Source organism: Phaethon aethereus (genome assembly GCF_964289735.1).
Source record: "Phaethon aethereus genome assembly, chromosome: 1".
NCBI classification, from domain to species: Eukaryota; Metazoa; Chordata; class Aves; order Phaethontiformes; family Phaethontidae; genus Phaethon; species Phaethon aethereus.
In genome coordinates, this window is record NC_138575.1 from 87,130,824 (window position 1) to 87,146,739 (window position 15,916).

The following is a 15,916-nucleotide window of genomic DNA, read 5'->3' on the forward strand; positions in this document are numbered from 1 at the left end:
ATGGTAATCACTAGGACAGTTCTTCTTCTGAGTGTGTTCCTTGTGTCTTTTGACATCAAATGCTCATCTGGAGTCTATCTGAAAGTTTCCCATTCCCTGTAAACACTTTTTTTTTGTGAAGTTAACTAGTCAAATGTCAGTCCAAAAATGAACTTTCACCTGAGCTTGCTTGCTTCACCAGATCATTGCTTTGCATTTAAGAGCAAGTTGATATTTTCCCCACAGTAATGAATACCTGACACACCTGAATACCTATATATCACTTAATACCATAATGGAATCAAGAAAGCTAACAGCTCCATCTAGGTAGTATGCCAGGCTGGCCTGTTCACCAAGAGACAGAGACTTGCAAGGTATGTAAGAAAAGGTAGAGTGTGAAGCTTCCACACATACACACTTAACAGTGACCTTGAGGTGGTGGTTCCAGGCAGTAGTGCTGGATAGAAGCCCATTCAGACTGGACTTCTGTGGTTCAATGGCCCACAGAGGGACTGAGAGTCTCAAATACAGTGGTAGTTTTGACATCTGGGCAACAGATGTTGATGACAGGGATTGGCCTGAGCTCCAGGATCTCTGGATGAGATCAGCCTAGTCTAAACACAAGGCTACATATCAGGCTATGCAAATGAGATGCTTTCATTCTCCATGATCTGCAACTGAACTGGGACCACTTAACTGATGAATGCTTCAAAGTTTGTTCCTTAATGCGTCAGTGTTCTCATCTGCCTCTGTCTTCTGGTTTGCAACAGTGATATGGTAGTGAAAGGCCTGCATTACTCTGAAAGCCCATACTTGATTTTTTTCCCCAGGCAAAGAATTAAAATCTGGGAGAGAAGCGGAAGATGAGTGGTGCGGTCTGGGCTAACATTGGGCTTAGAAACAAGCGCTGGAGGCTTCAGGTCCTCCTTCCCCTATTGCAGCATCCCTTTCCCGTTCTTTCTGGCTGTAGGGAATTTGGTCATCCCTCCTACTGAGGGCTATTCCAGCCCCAGCTCGCCTGCCGGAGGATCTGCTGGGCTTGCACAGCCAGCTGGCCTTCCACTGAAGCCATGGTGGCCAGTGTCATCTTCTCCCACTGCTGGGGAGACAGGAAAAGACGGATGTGTCCCGAGCAGAGAAACCCCCTGATTTCTATCCTTCTTCTATCACATTGTTTGTCCAAGTGTGATCCTAGAACAAGGCAATGGCACTGAACACCTTGTTATCTTGCATGTAAAAATGGCAAATTTGAAGATCAAATTAATGTTTCAGCTACTATAAAGATCATTTCATAATTCCTGTGCATGGTCAGTCAGATGTGGATTTCTTAATTTTCTTTCTGTCCAAGTCATCTCCCAGTAGAGTAGAATTGTGCTTGGATTTCTTCTGGTATAAAGTACTTCATAATGCAAATTAAGATAAATTAAAGGAAGAGCTGACCTAACTTTTTAACTCATCAAAATGAATATTCAATTATAGTTAATTGTTAAGCTTATCCCTTTGTAATCTCCCCTTCTTTCCTTTTACTCCAGTCCCCTCTGCTGTCCCTATGATGCATCAAGTGAGTCGTACTACCAGCAGCATCACACTATCATGGCCTCAGCCGGACCAGCCCAATGGGATCATCCTGGATTACCAGCTACGCTACTTTGACAAGGTGAGCAGGAAGTGATGCAGTGCTGATTGTTGTATAGCTGTTATGTAAAACAGAATAGGGAAATCTTCTGTCTGGGAGATGCACCTCTGGATCAGGATGGATAAAGTGGAGAAAAATGCTTAAATTAAGAGGGAAGAACAAGCTGTAGCAAAATCAGAACTTCGTAATATACACTTCACCTAACATGAGTCCATCTGCATTTCTCAACTTGGAAACATCTAAGGATGATGCAGAAAAAAAAAGAGAAGACTAAGCTAAGCTAAAAAGCTGTGGCTAACAACCTAATAAGTTTAGCACCAGCTGACACAAGTAACAGTGGAAGGGGATGAAGTTTTCAAATGTGTATATGTGAATTGTACTCAGTGCAACGTTCTGTCATGTGTTTGTGGAGGGAAGTCCTGTGTCCCTATTCATGCCTGGACAGAAATTTTGGGAGGAGAAATGCACTCTTTCATTCACTAAGTGGCAGATATCAGTTACCTGTTTATGTGCTGGAATTACAGGGTGGCAAATATAAAGTTGTTCTCCATTCACATCTTTCATGGCTCCTAATCCAACTGATTTGAGGGGAAGAGGTACATAGGGCTGTTCAGACAAGCTGCCATTCCATATTCTTGACCTATCACATAAATACTTTTGCAGGATTGTGCAGGGCTAGTGTTTTTCTAGCAGTAAAGGGGCTTGCTATTTGTAATAACATGTCTAGCAGCTTCCTGGATACAGCATTACAGGTGTTCTTGTTCTGGATTCTCCTAGGAGAATACATGAGTTTGGAGCTTGTAGAAAGCAAAATTTCAGGACAGGGCTTTTTTTTATGGATATGCTTAGCAAGCAACCACAGGACAAGGTAGTTTTGTCTCTCACTTTTGTTTAGGTCAGGACTGAGGGTCTTTGGCAGAGCTTTGTGGGAAGCCCAGGCCTAAGGGAATGAAAAGCAGCAGTGAGGAGCAACAGGTAGTGTGAGAGGAAGGCAGATCTGGAATAGCAGTTGTGGTTGGGAGGCTCTGTAACAGATTCAAAGAATATTGGGCTGGCATGGAACTAGCATTCCTTGATAAAGACAGCCAGTAAGTGTGGGCAGAAGTCTCATATTCCTTTTTGGTCACTGAAATTCACAGGCAGAAGAGGAGGAGAATTCATTCACCTTGACTAGTGAAACCAACATGGCCACCATATCAAATCTGAGCCCAGGCAAGATCTATGCCTTCCAAGTACGAGCTAGAACAGCAGTGGGCTATGGCACATACAGTGGAAAAATGTATTTCCAGACTTTAATGGGAGGTAAGTGCTACCATTTTGTACTCGGCTCTGCACATGACCATCTTTCACTTGTGTGTGACCCTGAGCGTATTAGCTTATCCTCTGGAGGACTGCTATCAGACACTCCTACTCAATTTGTATTTCTGTATTTCATAATTTGCATGTGCAGATTTGTTCACTCAAAGAAGCTTCATGCTGTCAGAGCATATTATTTACACTCCCTTAGCCTTTGCTACCACCATATTCCCCAGTCCTATACCTTGTTGCCTCTGACCGGCAGGAGCAGAGTGTCTCAGTAGAACTCTCTAGGAGGGTGTTACACTACATAGCACTATACATTGCTGTAGTTTGGTCTCCAGCTGTCATAGGACATCTTACAGCTGAATGCTCTATGAAAGTCTTGTCTATGAAAGACAGATGGGACACAGGACATACACACAGAAGATTTCCTTCCAGTGGTATCACCATCCATTCAGACAGAGTAACATATTACCTTGTGATATGTCTTGATCTGGTTCAAAGGTACTAATAGTATGTCATCTATGAGCTAAATTAATAGGGAACAATGGGATCAAAGTCCAGGTGTAGAGCTAGCCCATACTTAAGTGGCTAGTCAGGTGTCAGTGGACCAGGGGAAGGAAAAGTAGATTCAGAGGAAGCACTGGCTTTTCGGAAGTAGGAAAGGCGGCACTGGTGAAGCACAACGACTGAAGGTGTAAAGGGATAACCAAGTCAAGTATTTGTTAAATTGTCAGGATTAGCCTGGGCAGCAAAGGGCTGGTAGGGATGGAATTATGGGTGAGACTTAGTTGGGTAAAAGGGAAACTCTAACAGTTTCTGTCCTCTGTATTTGAGTGTGTGTATGCATGTGTCTTCCTTGCTAGGGGAGCGCTCGGAGATGGTGCAGGATCGACTGCCGCTTATCGTGGGCTCAGCACTCGGTGGTCTAGCCTTCCTGGTAATTGCTGCCATTGCCATCCTTGCCATCATCTTCAAGAGGTGAATTCCTTGACCTGCTCATGTGCCACTGCAGACAGTGGAACTTTCTTACCTCTGCTACAGTAACCCCACCCCAAGGGAAACAGCTCCATCTACATTTACCCAGATGTCCTTGAGATGCCATTTTCTAATTAAGGAAAGATCTTGCCCCACTGCTCTTATCTGAGGAGCCTCTCCTTTGGTAAACCGCTCAAATACTTAGCTGATATTTGGCTAGTTAGCAATAAGAACACAAGGGAAGCATTTTAAAGCTGATGGTCAAAAGGTATTTAAATGCATCACTGTAAAGAAGGGACTGTAAACTGCATTTTAGGCAAGCAAGTGGAGAATGAAACAATGTAGTGAGAAGGACTGGTGGAATAAGTATAGATCAACTGATTTAGAAGATGCTAAATACCCTTTAACAAAGGACCAAGAGACAATAGCTCTTTTGCTGAAGAACAAAAGCTGTACAACCCCAATGGTTCCATGGTACACTGAGTCATAAAATATAGGTTAAAAAAAACAAATACCACTTCCCATTTTGGGAAGAAAAAAGGGCAGATAAGTCAATGTAAACATAATCAGTTATGGCAAAAAAAGAAGGACAGAAATTTTAAAAAGAAAGAGAGAAAAGTAAGGGTCGCTAGCAGAGGTGTGTAGAGATACAGAAGTAAACAATGGGGGTTTTGTTATTTGAAGAAAACAGTCATTACCCACTCGTTGAATTTACTGAGGTTTGAACTTAATCCCCTAGATTGTCAGTAACAATTTTCTGTATCTTTGCTCTGCCCTGCCTCTGCACAGGAAGGGCTTATCTTTTCCTGCTGATCTAAAAAAAAATGCATAAACTGCTTAGCTTTAGAAAGTGACATCTAGTTTTGGTTATTCCTTTTTTGTTCTCTTCCCTTTTCTACTACTGTTTTCTCTTTCTGTGTATATTATGTTTTAATATTTTTCTTTCTGGAAAGCAAAGAATTATCAAATATTGCTATATTTGCATTGTTGCCTCCTTTTGTAGCTTTGAACTGTTAAAAACACAATTTCTTGTTGCAGCTGGAAATGTGATATTATTATTGTTGGTACACATTGTCCAGGCAAGATACAATGTGAAACACCTATTTTAGCTAGTCAGTTTTTTTAACGATGGAAAACCATTGGTATGTGAGATAACCTATAAAAAACATGAATGTAGACCTGACTTTCAAATGCAATAGCAGAGTTAGAGCTCTTAGCTATAGGCCCCCAGTAAAGACAATTTCTTTCCATAACAGAAAGAACAGATTTTGAAGGTAGAACTATCTGTGGTTTTGCAATCTTAGCAGAATTTAAAGAGATAAGCCTGACAAGTAAGAGTAATACACAGTTTCCTGTTAGAATGACAGAATTAATTATGCTAGTAAAGAAAAGTAACATAATGTTCTATGATATTTTGTCTTCAGATGCTAATTGAATCAGCAGCTAGAAGGTCTTGTGCTGAAACAGTAAAGCATGTGAGTTGACACAAATTCGTGCATACAGCAGGGATACTACAGGATACCAGAGGGTTTGATTTACAGTCTGGGCTAATTAATATGATTTAGAAAAGACTAAACTAGCATGAATTGTACATTTTTTGGGGGGAAAAAAAAAGAGAACATTGTTGGGAACAAAGGAATTGAAAGTGGAAAATACATTTAGAGCAAATCAAGAATAACAACTAGATTATGTGGGAAAAAGCTGCTTGAATCACACACATTTAAGGAGACAATGAAATTTGAGAAATGCCTGTGCTGAGAAGGACCTATACTTACTGGAAATTAGTTTCATATGTGCAATAAATACTACAATAATAAAGAACATACCTGTTTTGATCTGCACATGTAAAAATCACATCATGGAACAGATTTCTGTCCATCTTGATTTGTGTGGTTTGTTTTGGGTACCATACTTATGAAAAGAATAGTCAAAGTAAATGCTTTTAAGAAACCAGGAAGAAAAATAAAGAACTAAACTTTGGGTTAAATTTATACAAATCAAGCATTAGAGTAAATGGCTCTTAGAATGTTTTTGAAGATATTAAAAGACATCATGGGAGATGGTTTAGACTGGTATTGAAAAGAATAATTTGTATTAATTAAATTAAATTAAAACACAAATTTAGCTTGAATAGCAAGAAAACTTCCAAGACAGTAATGTTAAACTGTAATATTTTTTTTTCAGGATAGTGCTGGAGGCCCTATCTTTTGTCATATCTAAAGTGGGGATGCAAACAGTGGTATAAAAGCTACCACATAGAAAACAAGCATGCACTGGTTACCAAGAGATGGACAGGATCTTAACACCCATCTTCTACCTCTAAATTCAAAGATTATCTGAGTCTTGCATTGCGAAGCCTACCCCAATATCCTATGAGAGACTCTTGTCTGTGTTTTGACTTTCCTCTCCTTTATGTCCTGCAGTAAAAGGCGAGAGACTCCATACACAGACCGTCTGCAGCAGTATATCAGTGCACGAGGTAAGCGTTCTTGAGCAACAGATGGCAAGGGCCTGTCTCTTTTCAGGACTCATTAACACCCAAACACCATTTGATTCTGGTGATGTTTTGGGCTCTCTCCTCCACTGCAGGACTTGGAGTGAAGTATTACATTGATCCTTCGACCTATGAAGATCCCAATGAAGCTATTCGCGAATTTGCCAAGGAGATTGATGTGTCCTTCATCAAGATTCAGGAGGTCATTGGATCAGGTAGTGTGAGAATCTGCAGATTTTGAAGTGCCTTCTTGTTCACCTTGAGACCTTACACACTACTGGCTTGAAATGGACCCAGCCATGGTACATCAAGTGTCTCAGGATAGCTAACTTTCATTTTTACCAAAATCCATCTTAGCCTACTTATTCTTAGATGCTAGCTTCAAACCAAGTTTAAAATACCCTTTGAAGACTCAGAGGTCTTCCTTTGAACGCTGAAGATTTAGTCTCAAACCTGACTAAATTCAGAGCCTACATCAAGAACTTTACCTTAATCCAAACTGTCCTAGTAGCCCTACTTCCAAAGCAGCACCTGGAGTTTTCCATAGTAGAAAGTTTTGGTGCACCTGGCTAAAATTCTTTGCTGTGTTTCCTTACTTGAGGTGTGTTTCTTCCCTCTCTGACAGGAGAGTTTGGAGAGGTGTGCTTTGGGCGCCTAAAACACCCAGGGAAGCGTGAATACACAGTAGCTATTAAGACCCTGAAGTCGGGCTACACAGATGAACAGCGACGAGAGTTCCTGAGTGAGGCCAGCATCATGGGGCAATTTGAGCATCCCAATGTCATCCATCTGGAGGGTGTGGTCACCAAGAGCCGACCAGTCATGATTGTCACAGAGTTCATGGAGAATGGATCACTGGATTCCTTCCTCAGGGTACCACAACCAGATTCTCCCACAACCGTTACCTCTTCATCTTGCTGTGTGCCAGTCTCAGATCTGATAATTTTGCCTGTTCTTCTTCTTCACTCCTGTCTCTATAAGTCCTCAATTGCCTCTTCAGGTGCAATAGAAATAATAACAAATTACCAGAGTAAGTGGTTTTGGGCCAACATGGTGAATATATTCCAAAAGTTCACCCATCATATAAAATATCTTCATTATTTTAGATCTCTCCAGCTCAAATAATTAATGGTAAACAGTACTAAATTGTTTATCTTTGTACACAGCCTTCCAGTTTCTTATGTACATGCTCCAAAATTTGCCTTTCTAATAATGTTTTTCAGACTTTATTCTGCTGAATGTTTTCAAGTTTCAACATCGTAATGAAGTAATGAAACTTGTAGTTATTTTTGGACTCTGGGTTTCCAGTGTTTTTTCTAGTAATGAAACATAAATATAGACATTTTTGTAGTATAGATGCTTCACTACTTTTTTTTTACTGATTCAGACGCTAATTCAACCACAATCGCTTTGGCAGGTACATTTTGAAGAGCACATGAACCCATTGTAATGATCTTAAAACAATAAGAGTAGATTTGTTTGCTGCCATTCATTTAGCCATCTTAGTAGTTAATGAGACTAGGCATAGGATGCTAAAGGAGGATATGGTCACAAGATGAGGTTTGTCTTCAGAAAAAGATCACCAGTGTCTGCCTTCATTTGAGATTCATTGCCTTAAGCCCACGTTCCTTTCTTATTTGCTGTCCCTGAAACTTCAGTTTTTGGCTGAAGTTAAGATGTATGTTCTTTAACTTCATAAATCAACCTTGTTACCTTGCTCTTTGTTAGTCTTCCCTGTTGGCTTCATGTTCAGTGGTCATAAAAGCCTATGTTTGCCTCCTCACTTGCAGCAGAAGGAGGGACAGTTCAGTGTGTTACAGCTTGTGGGAATGCTACGGGGGATTGCAGCTGGCATGCGCTACCTTTCAGACATGAACTATGTGCATCGTGACCTGGCAGCACGTAACATCTTAGTCAACAGTAATCTTGTGTGCAAAGTGTCAGACTTTGGTTTGTCCCGTTTTCTGGAGGATGATGCTTCAAATCCCACCTATACCGGAGCTATGGTGAGTTACCACTATGGAGTGAGTTACTATAGTGCTGCCACCTACAATTTTTCTGTGTTCCTCCTCAATTTGGTGTACCTTTTTTCTTCCCTCTTGATAACAGAGAGACCAGTGGCACAGAGCCTTCTGTCTTGTGGGCTATCTGTTCCAAACTAGCAAAAACCCAAAAATAACTGAATATCTGATCCACTCTGCCATGTGAAATGGAGTCTCAGTACCATTCTTTGTGGAACGATGGTGAATAGGACAAATCTCATAACCTGATGTGGGTGCTATCTTTCCCCTTTTATTACCTTCTTACACGAAGTATAAAGGACTGAAGGAGAGATTGAGGTCCTGTCCCACCAAGCTTTGAGGAAAGAGGGTTTTTTCCTGCAGAAAAGATAACTGGCATAAGTATGTTTATGGACTTACAACAAACCATCAAATGAACTTTTTGCCTATGAAGCTCTGACACCTGTTACATGTACCACAAAAGGAGTGGGAGTATAATAGGCGGGTTGAAACTTCTATTTGTTATGCAGGGCATGAAGAATTCAGTCACTGAATGTGTTTTGAAGAACCAGCACCTGAATGATTATTTCATCTGGCAGGTCACACCTGCAGTCAGAGAGGTCAAGGTGGAAAGAGGAAGGAGTTAATGCTAGCCAGTCAGTGTATCTGTCCTTGGTGTTGCAGGCTGGGATTGTTTAAATGGCTTTAGATTTCCAAATGGTTGTGACGTTCAGGAGAAGTAGGCTATCTGCTACCTCTCAGATGCTGCAAAGAGCTATAAAAGTTAAAATCATCATGTGATTTGTAGCAGCAAGGGAGCATGATTCTGTTTTTTCATCTATATTTGTCAATAGAACAAACCTTCAGCATAATTTCAATTTAAACCAACAATGTCTACAAACAGCATCAACTGGACTGGCACTCCATGCTCAGACTTGTATCATGCTACCAGCATCTGATTAGTTCAGTGATGCTGTTTTCACAAATAGTTCTTATCTTACTAACATTGTGGTTACTCTCTGACTGTTCTCTAGGGCTGCAAAATCCCCATCCGTTGGACTGCCCCTGAAGCTGTCCAGTATCGCAAATTCACCTCCTCCAGTGACGTCTGGAGCTATGGCATTGTCATGTGGGAGGTGATGTCCTATGGTGAGAGGCCCTACTGGGACATGTCCAATCAGGATGTAAGTTTTAGAAGTGGTGAGAATATACATCTGCCTCTCTGTCCTGTATCAATTCAAGTAGCAGAAAGTCATACACCACCAAGTGATTGAAGCTTGTTTACCTTTTATTTTCCCAGCTGTGATAAAGCTTTTTTCTTCTTTTCCTACAGGTAATTAATGCCATTGACCAGGACTATCGCCTGCCACCACCCCCAGACTGCCCAACTGTTTTGCACCTGCTGATGCTTGACTGCTGGCAGAAGGAGCGGGTGCAGAGACCCAAATTTGAGCAAATAGTCAGTGCCCTAGATAAAATGATCCGCAAGCCATCTGCCCTCAAAGCCACTGGCACTGGGAGCAGCAGGTGAGATGAGGAGTTAGTGCAAAATAATAACGCTTGTCTCTGGGTAGGTATCATGAGGAAAAGAAAGCAGTAAATCAGGCTATATACTATTTTTTCCGACATTCTCATCTAAGACTGGGAACAAATAGGAAGGGGAAAAAAATGGGGGAGAGGGTTGGAAGAACTGTATATCCTGATTCTCTTAATAGGTGATGAGGAGTTGTGAGTGCTGAATGTGAGGGGAGATGAATCTCTTGATGAGGTGCACTGAGGATGAACATGAGTGAAGGATCTTAAGCAATGAAGGGAGGGACACATCTGTGTGCTGCTACACAAGATATTCTGTGATCACACAGTAATGTGTGATCACAAGAGGTGATGAAGGAAGAGAAGACCTTAGCTTATGGAGGGAAGGAAATCTGTAGCTAAAACTAATTAGAACTGCAGCTTGCATCCCATATTTTCCCAGCTGCACATTACAGCCTGATGGAACCAGAGGCAGGAGGTCAGCAAAGGAGAAGTCACCAAGATTTTAGATGGCTGTTGGGCTGATGACAGAATTACATCTGCTGGCCTGGAAGGTTTTTTGCCATGGTTATAAACCTTGTCTCACTGCAATGTACTCCACAGCTGGAGTCATACTCAGTTTACTAAAAAAACAGCACATAAAGAGAGTTACAGTTTTGGGACAGATTCAGATGACACACAAAAGAGCAAATGCCATGTATAAACAGTAATTTCTTTGGTCTTTTACTCCTATGCTTTTACCTGATGCGTTTTGGAGCTGAAACAATGTACTCATCTCATAGGTTACTTTCTGATCCAAGGTGTGCATCTAGGAGAGGAACAACTAGTCATAAAGTTAAAAAGTTATAAGGTCTCATCTCTGTGCCTCAGAAACCTTCTCACTGCAATTGTGCCCAGCTAACAAGTCTAAACCCAGAAAGTGTGGAAGGATCTGGAGCAATGAGAAGAGAATGTGCCTGAGAGAGTATAAAACAGGAAGGAAGGATCAATATCTTGGATTGGGTAGCTTGTTTTCAGGCAGAAAAGGGAACACAGGTGGTCTAGAAACAGGGCACCAAGGTAGAACTTTAGGAATCGGGCTATGAAGAAAAATATAATTGTTCTGCTCCATTCTGTGCTCCTCAGAGGTTGCATTCTCTCCCTCTTATAACTCTGACGTTACTAGTGTGGTCAGCTAATGTTGATAACTTGGGTTTTTAGAACCTGCCTCTTTTGCAGACCGTCTCAGCCTCTGTTGAGCAACCGTCCTCTGGATTTCCCTTCACTCAGCAATGCCCATGAGTGGTTGGATGCTATCAAGATGGGCCGTTACAAGGAGAATTTTGACCAGGCTGGTCTGATTACATTTGATGTCATATCACGCATGACTCTGGAGTAAGTAGAGGGGCAGAGAGCAGAAGATACCAGACACTGATTTTCCCATGGAGAAAGTGAAAGCAGAATGAGAAATATTTAGTACGGGCTATATGGAGAATACATACACATGAAAAAAGAAGATTGAAGCCAGAGCAAAGTAGCTACAGTCTCTTACATCTTATTAGGGCCTCTGGACACCCTCCATACCTCTGTATATTTCTAATCTGTTTCTATAAGCACTAATACTGATTTTGTGTACACTACAAAATGTATTGTCAGTATTGCAGAGAGACTGTTACATCAGAACTTCCATGACAGCTGTCACAGGTACTAACCACTTTTAAGGAGATGTGTAGAACCAACCGCACCATATACTGGGTTGAAGTGTTATGTAGAAGACAGGAGCCAGGAAAGAGAATATTCTTAGAATCATAGAATGGTTTGAATTGGAAAAGACCTTTAAAGATCATCTAGTCCAACCCTCCTACCATGAGCACGAACAACTTTCAGTAGATCAGGTTGCTCAAAGCCTTGTCCAACCTGACTATGAACGCTTCCAGGGATGGGACATGCACAGCTTCTCTGGGCAACCTGATCCAGGGTCTCACCACCCTCATAGTAAAAAATTTTTTCCTTACATCCAGTTTAAACCTACCCTCTTTCAATTTAAAACCATTGCCCCTTGTCCTGTAACTAAAGGCCATGGTAAAAAGTCTCTCTCCATCTTTCTTATAAGCCCCCTTTAAGTACTAGAAGGCTGCAATAAGATCTCCCTGGAGCCTTCTCTTCTCCAGACTGAACAACACCAACTTTCTCAGCTTTTCTTCATTAGGAGAGGTCTTCTAGCACTCTGATCATTTTCGTGTCCCACTTCCACTGCTTCTTTTTGTATCATAACCTGCCAAGTTCTGCTGACACCCCTTCCACCCACACACATTTGCTGAGCAAAAGTAGAAGCCTTGTCAACTGTTTCTCAGAAAAAGATACACATACATGTATATGCATACACATTGATTTGGATCTACAGGGAAATGGTCTGTGACTATTCAGAAGAAGACACCCATTTTAACACCTTCCACATCCTCTATTCTCTTGCAGAGATATCCAGCGTATTGGCATCACCCTCGTTGGTCACCAGAAAAAGATTCTAAACAGCATCCAGCTCATGCGAGTCCATTTGAATCAGCTTGAACCAGTTGAAGTGTGATGTTTACACCATCCTTATTCCACTAGTCTCAAACTCTGGAAAGGTTCTGGGGAAATTCAGAGGGATTTTCACTGTAAGAAAAAGACATGTCAGTATGCTACTTGAAGACTTAGTGCACCCAGAGAGTGCACACTACATGTCCTGTTCCATGAACAAAACCAAAGCCTTCCCGTGATTAGAAAGCAGAGCTAAATAACTGGTGGCATTTAAATGTGGCTGACATCAGACACTGGGAATAGATTGAAGGGGGGAAAGTTATAATAACATGGGGAGGAGATGGAATAATAGTTTGGATAGATCACAAGCACCTGTTGATTCTGCCAACAAAAGGTGTCAGACAAAGCTACAAAGCCAACAGCAGGCTTTATCGATGGCTGAGAGCCCAGAAAAGCTACAAAAACATAATAAAGGCAACAAAAAAATTACGTTTTTTTCCAAAAGAATGCCATCATGATGTGAGAGATTATTACTCAGAGGGAGATGAGCAGAAAGTTATCCCTTGGTATGCCAGCTTGGTCCAGAACTCAAGTTCCAGTTAGCACACAATATGTAAGCAATGTCACCTGGTAAAGAGGTTGAGAGTAAAAGGCTCAAACTTTTATGCTATTTCTTGTGCAGTTCTTGGGTCTGCTCCATGATCCAGGAGGGAAACTTACTAATCCTTTGTGCTGACACCAGGAACAGCAAGTCCTTAGTGCTACACAACTCTATGGTACTGCAACAGAATGAAACAGTAAGGATTCCTAGAATCCATCCTACTGGATCTGCAAGCGGGGAGGGAAACAAATAGGTTCTGGTCCTCACAAACCCATTCCTGAGAGGAAAGGCATAATATTCTGATATTCTGAAATCCTGAGCACCCAGAATTTGGGGTTTTTCCCTCTTCTGACCCCCTTACAGACATTGAAGAGCATGGAAAAAAAAAAAATCTGAAGCTCTTTGCTGTTGAAAAATACATGGTCTTTTTCTCACCTTAAGCAGCTACATCAATGGACACAGCTGGTTGAATATTGTTTCTGAAGAAAACGCAGAGCTGCAGTAGTCAACTCCAAATAGACAACTGGAACAAGGGAGGTGAAACTCTTTCACAAGTTCTTGTCAAGAGTGATCAGGGAAGCGTACCAGTCCCGTAAGTCTCTTCAGTCCTTATAAAAGGAATAACAAAGTCCTTGGGACCAACTATGTAGTCTGGTATAGGTGCATGAGAGTGACCAGAATGACAGAGCTTATGTCTCCCTTCAGACAGACTAGTACCTCCTCAAGGAAAGATCTGCTTTGAGGAGGATCAGAGCTTCAGGACTGTATCTCTGTATCTATCCCTGTGCAGGAGTATGAAAACACGAAACTGAGCTTGAGAGGAAAACTGATAAACTATACATTTGTCCACCTCACCAACACATAGGAAGGGAAATGGAAATGGCTTTGTTAAGCAAGACCCCAATGAAGACATTACATAAAAAGATACCTTCTCTGTGTCTAGAGAGGCAATAACCCTAGCTCTTCCAATCTGTGCCCATCTGTTGGCTCACTGCAAACTAGTCATGAACTTACTGTATTTCTCCAGCTGTCAAGATTAGAATAGCACAAATTCTGCTATGGATTTAAGGATTCCGCCAGTCAACTCAATGATCGAAGACTGAGAATCCATGTTTAACAGTTATTGAAGAGTCCCGCAATATGATAGGAGGTGCTCCAGAATAGTTGTGTCAGAATAGCCAACACAGTTCAGACTCTATTACACCATTAGAGCAATATTATTGTTAATTTTTTTTAGTTGAAGAAGGAGAATAGCAGTGCATTCTTTCAAGGTATAAAAAGTTAATACAAAAACAATACAAGGAAATAAGAATAAAACATTCACCGCAGTACAAAGACAGTGTGAAGATTAAAAAAAACAGAACCACATCAGACTAGAGTGAGTCCTACCCCAGAAAAGAGTCTGTTGCTTTTTAAGGTGTTTCTACAAACTTGTAATACAATTCAGTTATGTATGCTGACTGACTATCAGCCCCACCTACAGCATCTGAGACTGAACAAGTGGTGTCCTCTTCAGAAAGCATATTGAGCACAAGATGTTGAGGGGAATATGTGGTCTTCCATATATATTCACCAAAGGACAACAATGCATGTACGCATATTTATATATAAGTATGTTCTAGAATTTCAGTGGGCCATTTGGGGAAACACAGCAGGCTATGTTTTCCATACCTTGGGTGGTCAAGATTAGTGCAAAAATTAGTGATCTAGTTCATATCCTATGGCCTGTTTTCAGCCTAGTGGGAAACTTAGGCTGGGGTCACACATGGAGTGCAAAAGGATAACTGTTTTCTGTAAGAAGTCTCCCAATTCTCTTTATTCCCAGGGGATTCCCTCTTTTCAGTGTATTTAACTTTTTCCATAATTTGGGATGCAAAAGTTCTTGTGCTGCAATGCATCTTGTGTTATTTGTCATCATGTTGGTCCTCAACTCTGCAAGCATGGAGGAAAGGCAGTCATGGCAAAAGCATTAGAAATATCCTAATCTCACTTTTCTCAATCTTATGTGAAAGCAGAAATCCTACATTCTGTTTCCACAGACATCATGTGGGATGTCCTGCAGTATATGAGCACCCTCAGCAGATAGGGATGAGAATGAGAAGGGAAAGGAGTGGGACTCATCCAGGTACCTGACACCTGTCCTTCATCAGAAGAGTGAGAAACAATGCAAAAAAAAATCTTACAGACCCATATTCTTTGCCAGAGAAGCAATGGAAGATTAACAAGTTATTGCCCACATTTACTCCATATATCTATAATATATAGTGCATAAGAAGACCAAGTAAATTAAATGCACAGGTATCAATGTGTAGACCTTCAGGAGGGCATTAGGCATTTATATGAAAACTCAGAAGAGTCATAACTATAGTTGGAAAAAATATATTGCAAAGACTAATATCTCTTCTGCTTGAACACCAATATTTCACTATCTGGAAACAGGAAGAAACTTCACCTTAAGGCAAGCTGTTTTGTAATTATTCCTGATGAAGTTCTTTGCACGTGCCTTTTTGGTGTCTGTTGCTGGACAGCCTCCCAGACAGACAATTAGGTCTGCATCAGCATGTCAGTTAATGTATCATGCTGCCAGAGCACATCAGGCAAGCAAGTTCACACCTATGCTGCTTCAGCAGCCAAGTGGAATTCTTAACCAGGAGCTACATGTCTGTGCAATCCCTGTCTCACTAAGCCATGGCATGTTTATATCAAAAGCAGGCCCTGCTCACCCAGAGTATTCAAAAACAAGCAGGAAGCTAAGATTTTTGCACCCATGCTTGAAATAATGGTGAAGAAAGGCTCAATGACAATATGACTTACACAGTGATTTCTATGTTTGGCACCCAAGTATCCTCAGTGCATGTGCAAACTATATGGTTTGCAGTCCCTATTTTTTGTTTTTT

At 41.2% G+C, this 15,916-nt stretch overlaps 1 protein-coding gene across 1 annotated transcript in view; it reads left to right on the forward strand.

The window, feature by feature from the left end:
- The window catches only part of LOC309414321 (ephrin type-B receptor 5), a gene marked incomplete at both ends in the record, with an annotated part of 64,697 nt that extends 52,215 nt beyond the window's left edge, over positions 1-12,482 (forward strand). The window contains 11 exons of the mRNA XM_082011630.1: positions 1,512-1,636; positions 2,755-2,917; positions 3,781-3,895; positions 6,316-6,371; positions 6,482-6,601; positions 7,012-7,259; positions 8,177-8,392; positions 9,421-9,570; positions 9,720-9,913; positions 11,138-11,293; positions 12,374-12,482. Coding sequence (XP_081867756.1) covers positions 1,512-1,636; positions 2,755-2,917; positions 3,781-3,895; positions 6,316-6,371; positions 6,482-6,601; positions 7,012-7,259; positions 8,177-8,392; positions 9,421-9,570; positions 9,720-9,913; positions 11,138-11,293; positions 12,374-12,482 — 1,652 coding nt within the window. The remainder of the gene's footprint in view (positions 1-1,511; positions 1,637-2,754; positions 2,918-3,780; positions 3,896-6,315; positions 6,372-6,481; positions 6,602-7,011; positions 7,260-8,176; positions 8,393-9,420; positions 9,571-9,719; positions 9,914-11,137; positions 11,294-12,373) is intronic.
- Between the last annotated feature and the right edge of the window lie 3,434 nt (positions 12,483-15,916).